General features: G+C 42.5%; 1 protein-coding gene across 2 annotated transcripts; it reads right to left on the bottom strand.

Annotated features, from left to right (window-relative positions):
• Positions 1–32: 32 nt before the first annotated feature.
• HAO2 (hydroxyacid oxidase 2) lies at positions 33–16794 on the bottom strand. Of its 2 annotated transcripts, XM_050921464.1 has the most exons (8): positions 16664–16794; positions 15384–15535; positions 14572–14846; positions 11153–11173; positions 10657–10854; positions 5640–5798; positions 3323–3392; positions 33–88 (listed from the first exon to the last, which is right to left on the bottom strand). In XM_050921464.1, the coding sequence occupies exons 1-8, from the start codon at positions 16792–16794 to the stop codon at positions 33–35; spliced, it is 1062 nt and encodes a 353-aa protein (XP_050777421.1). The 2 variants fall into 2 exon arrangements, with proteins under 2 accessions (XP_050777421.1, XP_050777423.1); XM_050921466.1 differs by lacking the exons at positions 10657–10854; positions 11153–11173 and having other exon boundaries at positions 14563–14846.
• Positions 16795–17608: the final 814 nt, after the last annotated feature.

A 17608-nucleotide genomic window follows, 5' to 3' on the forward strand; every position in this document is an offset into this window, starting at 1 on the left:
TTTGTCTGGTTAGTGGGCATTGCTTAAGCCATTTACAACTTGGAGAACTGAACCAGGTTTCGGTCGATTCCTGAGATATTGTGACAGCCTGAAATAAAATACAGGGTTAAAAATGACTATTGAGAAAAAGAATGGTCTATGGTTAAGGCACTGAGCTAAGTCTTGGGAGGTCTGGGTTATATTCTTGGCTGTGCTACAGACTTCCTGTGTGACCAGAAGCAAGCTACTTAATCTTTCTCAGTTCTCTATCTATAAAATGGGAACAATAAAACTCTTGTTTTATCTTGTAAACTCACCAGAGTTTTCTAAGTGTATGTACAGCACGTAGCATGTTGAGGATTCTAGACACTAATGTACTATAAATAATAATTACATACCAAAAACCTACTTTATAAATAATATTAAGTTTGCAAAAATCAAACATATAAAAGTTAGGAAATGCCAGAATTAAGACTGACCGCATAATTTAAATTTTGGCCCCCTTGGGCACATGCATTATGATACAGTCTTTAATTATGTGATCACATACTATTATTTCCATAGGCAAAAATGCCTCTCTCAGTGCACAGGATGGATGGAGTAGAGGCAAATACATGCAGGCAAGAAAAGAAGGGTCTCATAGTTAAGACAGTTGAATGCAGCCCAGATCTGAATTTTTATCCCTGGCTAGCTGGCAGACTTCCGATATAATGCTGTGCAAATGACTTAAACTACAAATTTTGCAAGTGGCCAATCATGGTGTGTCTCTTATTTTCAGCAAGCCTAACTTGAGATCCTGGGGCATGATTTTCAAACTCCTGAGCACTCATGACTGCAACTGATGTTAATGAAAGTAGTGGATGCTCAATCTTTTTGGCAGTAAGGTTGTGTGCTCTGGTGGAATGATCACGGATTTCTAGTCCTTGCCAAAGTTTCAATGTGTTCTCCCATGTGTAAAGTGGAAGTGTTGGTATTTTCTTCTTTTACAGGGAAATTAATGTTTTTGAAACATTCCAACACTACAATGGTGAGTGCCACAGAAAAGTCCACTAGGAAATAAATAATTATGTGTCCAGTCCAGGGTTCGGACGGTGGGCAGTAAACAAGGTTTGGGGCCACACATGACCAGAGATCATTAAAAAAAGTATTCAGCAGCTGTCACATTCCCTCAGCACCAACCATGCTGTGCACTGAATGAGACAAGGATCCTGTGGAAAAAATAGTACAGTCTGTGATGAGGTAGTTAAAGTCTATCAGAATGCATACGCACAGGGGGCCAAATTAAGGTGACATAGACATCCTTAATTCTGGCATTTCCTAACTTTCAAGCGCTTGACTTTAAAAACTCCATAATTTACTTTGAATGTAGCTTTTAGGTTGTGAATTCTTTGTTTTTTTAAAGGAAAAAGATAAAAGTAAATCATATTATATGCAATTGTAACAGCCAACACCATCAGCACTGCAATATACACTGCTGCCTCCTGAGCTACGGTACTAGTGAACTACAGTGCATTCCAATTTAGGATTAAACGAAGTGTTGAAATATCAGAATGGATGGAAATTCCAATTTTTGCTTAGCCCTGGTCAGTGGTTTTGCATGGTTTTAACCCAAACCAGGTAAAAAAGTAGTTTCAGCCCACTTTCTCACAAAACGCAAAGTGTGTGAACCCATATGAAGCAAAAATGAAAGAGGGTTTTCATGAACCCTAACAACTGAAACCAGCATGGTTCTAACGCTTTAATCCTGATCCCCAGTTCCCTGATCTAATCTTCTATACCCTTGTAGTAAAGTGGTCATAGAATCACAGAAATGGAGGACTGGAAGGGACCTTGAATGGTCATCCAGCCCAGTCCCCTGCACTGTTGCAGGGCCAAGTAAAACTAAACCATCCCTGACAAGTGTTTCTCCTACTTATTTTTAAAAGCTTCCAATGATGGGGAACACATACTCCCTTGGAAGCCTGTTCCAGACCTTAACTACCCTTGGAGTTAGAAAGTTTTTCCTAATATCTAACCTAAATCTCCCTTGCTGCAGATGAAGCCAACCACATCTTGTGCTATCTTCAGTGGACATGGAAAACATTGATCACCATCCTCTTTATAACAGCCATTAACATATTGGAAGACTGTTATTAAGTCCCCCCTTAGTCTCTTGTCTCAAGACTAAATATGCCCAGTTTTTTTAACCTTTCCTCACTGGTCAGGTTTTCTAAACCTTTTATCATTTTTGTTGCTCTCCTCTGTACTCTTGCCACTTTGTCCAATCTTTTCTAAAGTGTGGTACCCAGAAATGGACATAGGACTCCAGCTGGGACCACACCAGTGCTGAGTAGTGCAGAACAATTATCTCCTGTGTCTTACATACAACGCTCCTGTTAATACATCCCAGAATAATATCAGCACTTTTTGCAGATGCATCCCATTGACAACTCATTCACTCACATTCAATTTGTGAACTGCTATAACCCCCAGATCTGTTTCAGCAGTATGGCCACCTACATTGTTTGTTGTTGTGCATTTGATTTTTCCTTCCTAAGTGAAGTGCTTTGTACTTGTCTTTGCTGGATTTTATCTTGTTGAATTCAATTGTCCAATTTGTCATGGTCATTTTGAATTTTAAACCTGTCCTCCAACTTGCTTTCAATCCTTCCTGCTTGGTATCATCTGTACATTTTATTCTCTTTTCCCTTAACCAAGTCATTAATGAAAATATTGAATAGTGCTGGACATAGGACTGACCACTGTGAGATTCCACTAAATGTGTCCTCCCAGTTGGACAACAAGCCATTGATAAGTACTCGTTGGGTACATTCCTTCAACCAGTTGTGCACCCCTCTTACAGTAATTTCATCTAGATCACGGTTCCCTGGTTGGCTTATGAGAATTTAGAACTGTGTCAAAAGCCTTGCTAAAATCAAGGTATATCATGCCTAGTGCTTCTCCCCATCCACTAGGCCAGTAACTCTGTCAAAGAAGGAAATCAGGTTGATTTGGCATGATTTGTTCTTGACAAATACATGCTGACTATTCCTTATAACCCCTATTATCCTTCAGGTGCTTGTACCTCATAATAAAGTTAATTGGGTTGTCCAGGCTGTACCCTGACTTACTTCCTGTTTTAGTCAGTGAGAATTTTTCCACCCACTCTGTTTTGATGCATTCATATAAAGCAACAAGCCTGAAATCCTGTGAATAGAATTATTTTTGTTGCACTGAGCGGTCCTTTTTCAAACTCCCTCACTTTGATTTGATCCAGCTGTTTGCATGTAGTGCCTTTGTGCTCATTCTAAGATGGCAATACTGCTTCTCATTAATTACAAATCAAACAGCAAAAAAATCTTACCAGCCAGGGCCATTGACAAACGAAATTCATCATGTAAAATCTGCAAAACTTCTCGAAGCCCTTCTTCGCCCTATTCAAACAGAGAAAACAGTGAAGGTAAGAGGAATGCAGTCACAGAGCAACACAGCAAACATTTACTATGAAAGTCGGGACAACACCTTAGAGACTCTCTAGACACTCAGACAGATGGCTTCTTAGGTTATGGATATTTTAGTTCACAAGAAGTTAATTTAGATATTTTCACTTTTTGTGCTGTATCTGAATGAAGAAAGAAAATTGAGCTGTTTTTCACCTCAGACATTTTCTAGATGTGTGAGGTGGGGGGGTTGGTTTTTTGGGGGTTTTTTTTAGTGTGCTTTCAGATAACTTCTTCTAATGCCTTTGTTTCAAAACTGTAAATTTTGCATACATGTAGTGCTCAATAAAGTCTTAAGCACTTTACATTTTGGAAGATACAAGTTTTTCAGATAAAAGTTATGGATCCTAAAAATAGTGCAGAAAATCACATTTCCATTTGAACATTTTGTCCACCTATATTTTCTCTACTATTCTATATCACCGTAACGGAAAGGTATTAGAGAAAATTAGTTTTCTCTGATTTCAGTTTTACATTTCACAATACTTGGTGATGTCAGTGTCTCTCTTTCATTGATGGTCATTTTCATTTTCTGTCTCATACACTAGCAAAATTACATTGAGTGAGATCTTTAGAAGCACTTTAGGGAAGCGAGGCACCCAACACACATTCTCCTTCATTGGGAGTTGGGTGCCTACCCCCTTTAGGCAAATCTGAAAATCCCACCTGTTACTCTTATGCATTGTCTGGGAGGGAGGCGCTGAGCTTACCAACACCCTTTTCCACATCCCTTTAAGACAGTATTTACTGGCAACAGAAGCAGTGCTGCCAATTCTTGCAAGTTTATCACAAGTCTGCTATTTTTCTTAAAGCCCCAGTAGCTAGAAACACAACACTGAATCACAATCTTAGATTTCATTTAAAGGAAAAAATGTCTCCAGCCCTCATTATTGTGAAAACTTGAACCCAAAAGGTTCAAAAGCCAGAAGACAAATAAAAATAACCCAGATGTTACTAGATTTTTTTTTTAAATCTCATGATTTAAGCCAGGCTTATGATTTTTGGGGTCTCCTCAATGTTTTTGAATGCTTGAGTTTGATGGTATTGTTGGAGCAGCAAAGCTGACACTGGAATAGAAATGGTAGCAGGCTTGAGCACATTAAGGAAAGATAGTGTGGTTGGTCCTGCCCAAAAGAACCTTTTAAACTTCAGCACAGTAGCAGAAAACAGTGGTTTTAGAAACAGTGGTTTTCATGACACGCTATACAATGGATGCTTTACCAAAAACTTGGATTGTTTATTACGTAATTTTTTAAAAATGTAAGGTGACCCTGGGTAAATTAAAAAAAAAACAAAGTGACTTTGGAATCTAAGTCCTGTTTTCCAAAGTGACTTAAGCACTTTGTAAAATCCCACTAGGCACCATCTTTTGGTGCCAAAATACTGCGCCTTTCAAAATCTAGCACTTTAACATCAAAATGTTTCACTAGGCTAAAATGCCACCAGTTTCGGCAGGTACAAATATTTGGCAAAATTAACCTAAATGTATCTAAATATGGAGCCATTAAACTTTATAGCTGAATGAGAAGACCTGTCTCTATATCACCAGTACTGCCAACCCCAGGCATTCATATATCACGAGGCAGGCCCCTCAAAATCATATGATTGCTTTAAAAATCAAGATTTTTTTTATAAATACATTTTGGGGTTTTTTTTGTTTTATTTGTTTGTTTGTTTTTGAGTCTTTAGATTTTACATTTTCATACCTCTCTTCATAGCCACGAGGGCTATAAATATACTTTTTTAAAAAAACCCTGAAATTCTCAATAATCACAAGACTCCTCATGAAATCACAAGAGTTGGGAAAGTTAGGTAACAGAGCAAGGTAACCTACCATCTGGAGAGCTGGAATCTTTTACTCAGGGTGAACGCTGCTTATCTGCAACTTCTTCCTTTATTAGGAACTAGAGCTGGTGAAAAAATTTCCAGAGAAATGTCCATTGATAGAAAATGTCTTTTTGTCTGTGCAAAATATTTGGTTTTGAGTAAATGTTTTGGGTTTCCATTGAAAAAAACAAAAGCCTGATAATTTTCAGAGAAACTTTACAATGAAAATTAAAAATATTTCATTTTTGTTTAATTTTTTCACTGGAAAAAATATTCCTCACAGCTCTGTCAGTAACCCAACGTTTGTGCATATGTGAATGAGTGCATGTACAAACCCCACATTTCCTCATTCACCTTGTAGGTCAGACCCCATAAAGCTGGCCTTCCAAGGAAGACACATTTTGCTCCGAGTGCCAGTGCCTTTAATACATCACTTCCTGTTCGTATTCCACCATCCAAATAAACTTCAGCTCTCTCTTGCACTGCATCTACAATTTCAATCAGAGCATCAATCTGAAAAGAAACAGATATTTCCACATAGAACTCATCCTTTGATTCTTAGAGAAAGATGTAAGAAGAGAAGGGTGGGGGTACAAACATGTAAGATCTTCTGCAACTGCTTATGCTCTTTTAAACTGAAATTAAACAATGCACCTCATAATACAAAATGCCGTATATGTGTTTCTAAATTGAAGAAAAAAAGCAGTCCTCCAGTCTACTTGCCAAATAGTTTCTCCCATTTTCTAGTGTCATGAACATGTTGTGATTACTTGATTTATTTGTTAGTGCTGATTAAGAAACAAAAAAACCACAAAAAATGAAGTGAAGAGTGGGACATTTTTGTTAATCGTTTTCCATTTCTGAAATACTTTTACATTGCATTTTTGGTCACATGGCATGAAGGTTCTTCCTCAAAAAATCAAAATGTAAAAAGAAACCATTTTTGAACATTTCTTATTTTGAAAATAGAAAATAATGATAAAAGACAAAAATATTTGTAAAAAAAAAAGCTCAGGGAGAAAAAAGGGAATTTTTCAGCAAACAAAAGGTTAGGGTTTTATTTACCTATCCACTGTGAAATCTGACCATTTATTCCCACCTATTGTTCTACCTTTTAACCAGTTACTGATCCATGAGAGGACCCATGACTGCTTACTTTACTTAGGAGTCTTTGGTGAGGGAGCATGTCAAAGGCTGACTGAAAGTGTAACTACTCTATATTCACTGGATCAGCCTTGTCCACATGCTTGTTGACCCCTTCAAAGAATTCACAAAAGCTGTGTTGACTCTTCCTCACCATATCATGCTTATCTATCTGTCTTATAATTCTGTTCTTCACTATAGTTTCAATGAATCTGCCTGTGCTGAAGTTAAGATTACTGGCCTGTAATTGCCAGGATCACCTCTGGAGACTTTTTAAAAGATTAGCATTACATTAGATCTCCTCCAGTCATCTGGTACAGAAGCTGATTTAAGTGCTAGGTTGCATACCAGAGTTAGTAGTTCTGCAATTTTTTATTTCAGTTCCTTCAGAACTCTTGGGTGAATACCATCTGGTGCTGATGACTTATTACTTTTTACTCTGTCAATATTGCTCCAAAATCTCTTCTATTAACTTCTCAGTCAGGGACAGTTCCTCAGATTTGTCACCTAAAAATCTGGATATGAGAATCTCCCCCATATCCTCTGCTCTGCAGTGAAGATTGATGCAAAGAATTCAATTAGCTTCTCTGCAACAGCCTTGTCTATCTTGAGTGCTCCTTTAGCACCTCCAGTGGCTCCACTGATTGTTTAACAGGCTTCCTGCTTCTGATGTACTTAAAATGTTGTTGCTTTTAGTTTTCGTGTCTTTTGCAAAGTGCTCTTCAAATTCTTTTTTGGTCTCCCTAATTGTATTTTTACACTTGACTTGCCAGAGTTTACGTTCCTTTCTATTTTCCTCAGAAGGATTTGACTTCAAATTCTTAAAGGATGTCTTATTCTCGCTAGCCTCCTCTTTTACTCTGTTGTTTAGCCATGATGGCATTTTTTTGGTCCTCTTGCTGTTTCTTTTAACTAGGGGTATACATATAGTGTGAGCCTCTATTTTGAGGTTTTTAAAAAGTATCCATGCAGCCTGCAGGCATTTCATACTTGTGACTGTTTCTTTTAATTTCCATTTAACTAACTTCCTCTTTTTTTGTAGTTCCCCTTTTTGAAGTTAAATGCTACTAGGGTGGGGTTTTTTTTGGTATTTTCCCCCTATAAAGATGTTAAATTTAATTGCATTATGGTTGCTATTACCAGTGGTTCAGCTATATTCACATCTTGGATCAAATCCTATGCACCATTGAGGAATAAATCAAGAATTGCCTCTCCCCTTATGGGTTCCAGGACTAGCTGTTCCAAGAAGCAGTTATTAACTGTGTGGCAGGATGGTCACCTGCTCTGGACCTGAGGGGCTTAAAACAGCCCAACAGAGGGCTGTGGCTGGGACACGCAGCTCCCAGGCTGATTGGGGAAGTAGGCACACCTGGGATCCACACCCCAAACAGACCACAGCCATCCCTTATAAAAAGGCTTTGCGCCAGATGCTGAGATAGATGCTGTCTCTCTGTCTTTGGAGGGAGATGAGCCTGGTTGCTGGGGAGTGAACCTGGGTACCTGAGCTGGAGCAGGGCTGAGGGAAGGCCTAGGGAGTTGGGGAGCTCTGGCCTGGAAATCTCCAGGCTGTGGCCTGGTGGAAGGCTAAATAGGTACTGGGATTGCAGGGGGCATCCCAAAGGGGTAGGCAGAGGCAACTGTTCCAAATCCTCCTTGCTAGTGGTGAGTGGCATTTACACTGCAGTCTGCCCCAGTGAATGGGGGCTAGATGGGGACTGGCAGTAGCCAAGACTGAGGCAAGGTGGGGATAGGGAGGTGGAGGTTCCCTGGGCAGAGGAGACCTACTGAAACTGTGGGTTTAGGGCCAGGAAACAGCACCCCAAGGGAAAGGGGCACTGGGGTCTGAGGCGGAAATGGGGGCCCAACAAGGTGAGATGGGCTTTCAGAGGGTGCTCCAAAGCTGTGAAAAAGCTAATTCCCAGGGGGTGCTTCCGAGTGAGTCTGTGCCCAGCTACAAACTGTATCCAGAAATTTTATCTCTGCATCCTATTCTGAGGTGACATGTACCCAGTCAACAGGGGGATAATTTAAATTCTCCATTATTATTGGGTTTTCTGTTTATGTAGCCTCTCTAACCTTCCTGAGCACTTCACAATCACCATCCTGGTCAGATGGTTGGTAGTATATTCCTACTGCTATACTCATTGTTCAGGCATGGAATTTCTATTCATAGAAATTCTGGATGGACTGAAGGAGGGAGGGCCAATAAGAAGGGATTGAAGAAGTTTGGGCAAAAATTGATGACAGGCATTTTTACCCCCAATCACCTTGACTACTGTCTCAACCTTATCTTTAGAAGGCTCTGGTCTTTTGATCTGTTTCCCTTCTCTATTCTCCTTCTATATTGTAATTATAATAGTTAGTTACATTTCCTAGAGTAATCTTTTCAGTTGCTTATAATTTTGTCAAAATTCGAGCCTGAAGTTTTCTAAGTTTGATATCTGCTGGTTAATTGGGGCAGCAGAAGGCATGACAGACCCTGCACTAATGGCTGGAGCCAAAGCAGTGGTTGGAAGTCTAGTAGAACAGAGGTTCTCATATGTTTGTGTTTTTTTTGTCTGTATGCCCTTTGGAGTTTCATGCTTTATGGGTTCCCTCTTGGAACAGAGGGGCCCCAGACAATGCTGAATTCAGAAGAGTCCCCAGATGATCAGCAAGCTCCAGGACCCCTCCCCTGAGGAGGGGGCTCAGGTGCTATGGCAGAGGGGCAGGGGCCTGTGGTGAAGGAGTGCATGGAGCCCATTGGTTTGACTCTGGGTGAGGAGTCCTTAGTGTGCGAACAGCTTCTCAGCTCCACAGTGTGTTGGGGAAGTCAGGGCTGCTGGACAAGGGGAGTCCATCACCTAGCCCTTCAAAGGGCAGCTGGAGCCAGGTTCTGGGACATCCCCCTTTCTAGCCCCCATCTCCCTGGCAGAGCACCCAGCCTTGGGTTGGCAGCAGAATTTCCCTGCCTCCCCAGCAGTGCTATCACCTCCCTTCCTTCTTTCTACCCAGACCCTGCTCTCTGAGCAACTCCCCCTGTCTGGCCTGTCCCAGTAGAGTCCCCAGACCCAGGGCCGGCTCCAGGCACTAGCATAGGAAGCAGGTGCTTGGGGTGGCACATCCAGGTCTTTGGCGGTGTGTCCCTCATTCCCTGCTGCTGCTCGTCTCTATTTTTGGGTGGGTTTTGGTCCGCTTGGGGTGGCAAAAAAGCTGGAGCTGGCCCTGCCCAGACCCCAGGTCCCCTATAAAAACCATCCTCTCACCAGTTCCCCCACCTCCTATATTCAGTCTCTGCAGCAAACAGCCTCAAAGCTGGGGGTGCTCAGGCTGTCCCAGAAGAGGCTAAGTTGGTTCTCAGTCAGGCAGATACTGTCTGGTAAGATCTCCCAAGCAGCTCATGGCAGTGGGGGCAGTCTAATGTCTGCAGATAGCAGCACAGCACTGGACATGCTGGGTAAAGGGAACAAGGAAGCCTAGAGTGCAGGGATCCTGGGACTAGCCTCATCTCTTCTCTTTTTCCCCCACCCTCCCTCCTGAGCACGTTCAGCCCTCTGAAAATCTTGTGTCTCCAGGGCGGTGTGCCCCACACTTTGAAAATCATGAAGGTACAGGCATGAGCAGAAAGATTTAAGGTAGTAGTGAAAACCTTATCACTTATATATTCTGCATGCATAAAATTTTCTACCTTGTAACTGCATCAAATTAATGTTTCCATGGAATTCCTTGGATTATTGTTTGTATTTTATAAAGCAAATGAGAGAAGTCAGTAAAAATAGTAAAGTGAATAGGTCACAATAAAACACAGACGTGACAATATGCAAAAATAACATGGATAAAAGAAACAGAAAAAAGATGGGAAGAAACATGGGTGTATGCAAACATTCAAACATCCCGTGATTAATTTGTAGAGATGGATATCAGGGAGATTTCTGCCACATAAATTCTTTACTCTAGGGCTTAAGGGACTATAAATTTCCATTCCATTAAGATCTAATGCTGCAAATATTTGCAGGCAGTTCCTGCTAAATTCAATGGGTTTGTGTCTTGGCAGAATTAGGTGCTGAGACTGTATTGTACCCTCATCTATATATTTTCTACTCTTCACTTCATCCTTGCTACAGTACACACAGGCATGCAAATGTATGTGCAGGTATACCACAGCTATGTATATGAATGTCAACCTACAGTTACCTATGTCAGGACACATGTGCATGCCTATGACAACAGATTGCAGCTTTCCACTTACAGTGGCGGGTCCTCCATCCAGCTGTCTTCCACCATGGTTGGATACAATAATCCCCTGAACTCCATGTCTCACTGCCAGATCTGCATCTTCCTTAGTCAAAATTCCCTTGACAATGATAGGCAAGCGAGTCAGGCTCTGCAGCCAATAGATGTCATTCCAGTTTATAGAAGGGTCTATGGAGTTAGGCGGGAGGCCATACTCAGTACAACTCTCTTCCTGCAGCCATGGAGTAGAAGGAAATGTCATTACATTACACAGAAGACATTAATAGACTTAATAGTAGTTCCATCAATTGGCTTTGTGAAGGGTGTGTCCCTGCAGGACAACAATTATTATGGGGAATGGATATGGAAAGAAGAGTCTCCGAGGGATGTAGGCTGCGATGTCAAAGCCAAGGTATTGGAGGGCAGGAGTGCAAATGAGGACATTGCAGAGCAGAAACAGGAGGGCATATGCCCTTGATACAGCAGTTGTCAAAATATCTTTTTCTACAAACAAGGCCATTGGGCTTCTTTTGCTAGCAGCATAAACTGTCTGGTGTGATGGAGGCCAAGGCAGGTCTCGTTTCCATTCACTGTATTTCAAAACAAGATGAGAAAGCAGCAGATACAAAAGGGAAGGCTACCCATAGCCATACAGCTCTGATGGTTGCAACCTGCCTATTTGCTACATATCAGCCATCCTGCTGTTAACCTTAAAGGTACTGTCAGTTACACTGGTTTAGACGGAGAGTAAGTGCATGGACTACAATGCATACTCAGGAATTACGCTGTGCTGAAACAATTGGGCCCAAATCAGGCCCAGATCCACAGATCATTTCTCATTCATTTTGTACCTTGTCTCATTCAGTGTGTGCCACCCAGACCCACAGAAAGTAGCATGTAAATGAAGACTGTATCACAGTACATTCACATGAGCAACCATCACTTTTGCATTTCCTGATTTGTGTGTGCTTTTAGTGCCATTTTCTTGAGGGAACTACTAGTTTATTTAAAAGGAAACAATGGGCGGGGTGGGGTGGGGGGAATTGGATGTGGCTAACCCACCATAGATTGCTCTGTCCCATTCAAGATGCACACTGAAGGAGGCAAGGAGGCCTGCAGAATTGTGCCTTACTCAGTGCTCATATTGTGCTTTGAATGAGGCACTCCTTTGAATACCTGGTTTAACATGAGAACATCCATACTGTATCAGACCAAAGGTCCATCTAGTTCAGTATCCTGTCTTCCAACAGTGGCCTATGCCAGGTGCCCCAGAAGGAATGAACAGAACAGGTAATCATCAAGTGTTCCATCCCCTGTCACTCATTCTCAGCTTCTGGCAAACAGAGGCTAGGGACACTATCCCTGCCCATTCTGGCTAATAGCTATTAATGGACCCATCCTCCATTAATTTATCTAGTTCTTTTTTGAACCATGATATAGTCTTGGCCTTCACAACTTCCTCTGGCAAGGAGTTCCACAGGTTGACTGTGTGTTGTGTGAAAAAATACTTCCTTTTGTTTGTTTTAAATCTGCTGCCTATTAATTTCATTTGGTGACCCCTAGTTCTTGTGTTATGAGAAGGAGTAAATAACACTTCCTTATTTACTTTCTCTACACCAGTCATGATTTTATAGATCTCTATCATATCCCCCCCTTAGCTGTCTTTTTTCCAAGCTGAAAAGTCCCAGTCTTGTTAATCTCTCCTCATATGGCAGATGCTCCATACCCCTAATCATTTTTGTTGCCCTTTTCTGAACCTTTTCCAGTTCCAATATATCTTCTTTGAAATGCAGTGACCGCATCTGCACACCATATTCAAGATATGGGTGTACCATGGATTTATATAGAGGCAATATGATATTTTCTGTTTTATTATCTATCCTTTTCTTAATGATTCCCAAAATTCTGTTAACTTTTTTGACTGCTGCTGCACATTGAGTGGATGTTTTCAGAGAACTATACACAAAGATTCCAAGATCTTTCTTGAATGGTAACAGCTAATTTAGACCCCATCATTTGTATATGTATAGTTGGGATTATGTTTTCCAATGTGCATTACTTTGCATTTATCAACATTGAATTTCAACTGCCATTTTGTTGTCCAGTCACCCAGTTTTGTGAGATCCTTTTGTAGCTCTTTGCAGTCTGCCTGGGACTTAACTATCTTGAGTAGTTTTGTATCATCTGCAAATTTTGCCACTTCACTGTTTACCCCTTTTTCCAGATCATTTATGAATATGTTGAATAGGACTGGGCCCAGTACAGATCCTTGGAGGACACCACTATTTACATCTCTCCATTCTAAAAACTGACCATTTATTCCTACCCTTTGTTTCCTGTCTTTTAGCCAGTTGCCAATCCATGACTTCCCTCGTATCCCGTAACTGCTTGCTCATGCAGAGCCTGAAAAAGTGAATGGAATTAAGCCAAGTTACTTAGAAGCATAGGTGCCAACTCTGAAGGTGCTCCGGCACTGGAGTACTCCTGGGGGAAAAAAATAGTGGGTGCTCAGCAGCCGATAACCTGGCCTGGTGTTTCAAAATGTTTTAGTAAAATCTCCCCACACATAATTTTGTTAGAGCTGCACATGCAGATCTGCCACTAGAAACCAGGGGGAGCACTATTAAAAGATTCTTGTGTGCGTACAGCAAGGCCGGTTCCAGACACCAGCTTTCCAAGCAGGTGCTTGGGGCGGCAATCTACAAGGGGCAGCAGTCTGTGTGTTTTTGCCCCCAGGCAGCGCTCTGAATTGCCGCTGTGGACGGCGGGGGCAGTCCGTGTACTGTTAGGGCAGCACATGCGTTTCTGTGGCGGCAGCAGCAGCTTCTATGTTCAGCTGTCCACAGCGGCGCAGCTTCTGTCTTCTAGCTGAAGACAGAAGGTGCTGCCGAATTGCTGCTGCCATGGAAATGTACATGCCACCCTAGCGGCACACAGACGGCCTCCATCGTCTGTGGCGGCAATTCAGAGCGCTGCTTGGGGCAGCGAAAAGAGTAGAGACAGCCCTGGCGTACAGAGTATGATTATAAACATTTGGTCAAATCAAAACAGATTTTCATTCAACCATTTGAAAGGAAAATGTCTGACTAGGGGACTATATGCCTATCAGTTGTCAATTCTTCCCTGCAAAGGCACTTGAGCTGTTGAACAAAGTGACTTCAGGGGCATTACATGGATTTAGAGCTCACCTCCCATTCAGTTGTGACTGCTGTAACCATCAGTGGAACTCTGAGAGTGAGGCCAGGCTTTAGAGCAACCCAAGCTCCATCAGAATTTAGAGCAGGCACAGATGAATGAAAGGCGGTGAGCACTGGCTGGCACAGCTGAGATCTTAGGGCTTGTCTATACACAAAAATTGTACCACTTTAACTATACTGGTACAGTTAAAGCAGTAATACCACCCCCATCCCCTCCCCACCCCACACACACCACTGCCACCGGAATGGGTGCAGTTATATTGGTATAAAGATGCATCTACCAATATAGCTATTCCCATATGAAAAGGGAAATAACTATACTGGTGTGAGTCACCATTATGCTGGTATAACTGCATCCACACTAGTAACAACATCACATCCCCTCACTGAAGTAGTTATAATCTTTTAAGTGTAGACCAGGCCTGAGTTTGGCAAATAACATGTATCCAAAAAGGCTAGGAACTACTTTTGTAGTCCAGTGGCAAAGGCCGTGTGAGTGGCTGGGGGAAGGGAGATGTGTGGTCACATGCCCCCACCCTGATATGCTGCTTGGCTTGTACTGAGCATGCTCAGTAACACTGCTTAAGCCAGCTGCCTTCACTCTGCCTCCTCCACCACTATGGGCAGGCAGGGGTTGTCGCTGGCCAGTGAGGCTCCCATCTGTGCGCGCGCGCTCTCTCTCTTACACACACACACACACACACACACAAAATCATTTCCCAAACCTCAAAGACTCCTTCAAAGTTCTTCACTGTCATGTGTGGTGGGAGCTGGAAGCTGTTGCGGATGTCATCTCGTCTCTTCCCAGTGTAGGGAAGATCGGCAGTGAGCACCAGGCCTTGAAAACCCGCGGCCTCTACACGTCGGACCAGCCCCTCCGAGAGTGCCCTGTTGCGATGAATGTACAGCTGGAACCATCGGAAGCCATTGGGTGCGGCTGCAGCAATCTCCTCCACGGTGCAGGTGGAGTATGTGCTGGTGATGTAACAGGTTTTCATGGCTTCAGCAGCTGCAGGAGATATTTACAAAAGCCTCAGTATGAGGTGTTGACGCTTCCTCACCAATTCTGCCTGGGTACAATGGTAATGCCAGCTAAGAACTCCCAGTGCAAGATCTTTCATCCATATTTTATAAAGTGGGTATGGACTGTACAGGCAGAATGCTGTATGTTACTCCACTTCAGATCCTGGGGCCAGTAGGGGGCCAGTTTGGTCCCTGGCACAAGGAGGAATAGCTTCAGGTCTTCCCTAAGTTACAGCAGCCCCCAAGAGACTGTTCTGGTAGCTGGGGATAACTACAGTGCTGCAGTACTGTGACCATATGTGGTTTTCCCACTGCTTTGTGTCTCCAGAACGTCGCAAAGGAGAGAGGAGTAGGAGGTCAGGAAAAGAATGTGGCTCTAAAATATGGCACTTCAGTATTATTCTTATGGATCGGATTTTCAGGGGGTCGGCCACACTTTAAAATGCCATCAGAGTTGCTCAAGGTTTCCCACAGGCTTTTAATGTGGCCTCTGTTGTTTTACAGGAACGAAATAACAGGGTACCTCTTGCTGTACTCTTCTCTCCATCAGGCCAAGCCAGCCGGTGGAACCCAGTGGGAGCAATCCCTACAGGGAAGCTGATTTCAGTACCTAGAAGCGTAGTCCTAGTGTCTATCACAGACATACCCCGCAACATGCGTGGCCGGAAGTGGATTCTGCAGGAAGACAAAGAGGAAATGCCAGTGGAAAGAATCTTACTTTGAACCAAGACTGTAGTTTTGTTAACTAGAAAGTATATTTTTATTTTTGTTTGTTTGTTTAACTCTTTCTAACTCTTTTTTTTTTTCAATTTGATATCACTTAAAATCTATCTCCTTTGGTCAATACATTTGTTTTACTTTTAATGTAAAGCATTCCAGTGCTGTGTGTGCACTGAAGTGATTAACTCCAGTTAAAGTGCATTTTGTCTCTTTAGAGGAACCAAAAAAACCTTATTCCTCTGAATGGTCCAGGAAACGGCTGGACATTGCAGAGCACATGGTTTCAGGAAAATTTGGGATGGGGTGGATGCTGGGGTCAAATTGCCAGGCACAACCATAGCTGGTGGAAACCAGGGAGTGACTGTGTTGCTGCAGAAGGCAAACTGCTGCTGTATCAGGGTTGCACAGCAAACAGACAGTGGGCATGTTCACTGCTAACTGTGAGCATCCCCGGCAGAGAGCTTCAGCAACAGAGCATTTGAAGCACTTGGAATTGCAGGGAAAGTGGTGATACCACCCCTCAGTGGTCTGTATAGCATCCTAGAACATGAAAACCACTCTCTCAAATGCTTCTTGCTCCATGGCATTTGCCTTCCCTGTATCCCATACACATCTGCACTTTTGCTACTTGCTGTCGGATTCCACCCCTCTTCCCTTACATCAAAAACCTTCAGATTGCTCTAGCCATATCATCAGCCTGAACACTGCCCAGTCTCACTATCCATGCAATTTCCCCTCAAGTCTCAGCCCTTTGTGCTACATACCTTCCATTCCCATACTCCCAATGCCCCACACTCCCTATGGCCACTCCCACCCTTTACCCTCTCACCTACACAATATGCCACTTGCTTCCACTCCCTTGCTCCCCATTCCTACCCTCAGCGTCCCCTGAGCTCCATGCTACCTACCTTCATCTTCTGGGTAACACCAGAGGCTACTGTGTAAGTAACTCAGGTGCATTTTGCTCTGGGTCATTTATACAGGGGATACGTGTTGAGAGTATTAGACGCTTGAGAACATCAAGAACTTTCATCCCAACATAGACTAAAAGATTTTGGCCCATAAAAGAAGAGCTCTCTTTACCTTTTATATGCCAGGAGGTTGTCATCTCGGGTGCAACACTCATCAGCTCCAGCTGCAAAAAAGTCCCAAGTGGTCTTGGGCAGATGCTTCTTAGCATAAGCTTCAAAGTCTGACAAACATACCATGGGCATTTCAGAAAACAGTTATAGGCACCTGAGAAGAGAGGAATAACATGTCAAGCATAGAGTAGATATCAGGTCCCTGAGCATTCCCTTTGTCAGCAGTCTCTCTTTTATCCACTTCAATTTAATTTAGTGCTGGTCTTGGTCTGACAGCTCTACAATCCTCTATCTTCAGAAGAATTCCAGCTCCAGCTTCTCCACAGTGACCAACCAGTGTTCCTCATCTCTGCCATGATGAAGCGACCTCCAGGAATGAGAAAGGGGCTTATCCCTAATCTATCTATTGAGAATGCCTTAGAGTATAAAGATGAGGATGGCTTTCAAGATCTGAAATGGTCTCGGATACCACTATATCATTTTGAATAGGCCACCATTTGCCAAACAAATTTCAGCCAACCACACTGCTTCCTGCAGCAGTCCAGGGATTTTTTTTATTTTATTTTTTTGTGGTCTCCAACCAAAGTACTGACAAGACTTCTTCCTGTGTAGTAGGATCACTGCATAAGGTGGAATATTCATCCTTTCAGAAACTGAAGCATAAAGAGAAAAATTATGTACTCTGTGAAATACCATTGAAGTCTGTGAGGTTGTAAGGTATAACTACTGGCTGAATTTGGCCTGTGATATGTACTATGTGTTATATATTGCGTACCACAGTCCACTTGCAGATACTGTGTATGCTACGCCTGTCGTATTATTTTTTACTGCGCATTGCTGTATAGCTCACATCTGCAGCTCTAGCTGTTGGTCACACAACTATTTCCTCCCAGTGGAATGATAATAAGAGGTGCAGGTAGTGCTGCCAATAGTTAAGGTTGCCTGA

This window comes from Gopherus flavomarginatus, chromosome 1, assembly GCF_025201925.1.
Source record: "Gopherus flavomarginatus isolate rGopFla2 chromosome 1, rGopFla2.mat.asm, whole genome shotgun sequence".
Classification (NCBI taxonomy): Eukaryota; Metazoa; Chordata; order Testudines; family Testudinidae; genus Gopherus; species Gopherus flavomarginatus.

Bases quoted from the DNA above. Each gene is read 5' to 3' on its own strand.
- HAO2 (XM_050921464.1), bottom strand. From the start codon at position 16,794: ATGCCCATGGTATGTTTGTCAGACTTTGAAGCTTATGCTAAGAAGCAT. The intron at 14,847-15,383 runs GTACCCTGTTAT...TATCTCCTGCAG, and splicing joins AGAGAAGAGTACAGCAAGAG to CTGCTGAAGCCATGAAAACC. The intron at 5,799-10,656 runs GTAAGTGGAAAG...GTTTCTTTTCAG, and splicing joins TGGATGGAGGACCCGCCACT to ATTGATGCTCTGATTGAAAT.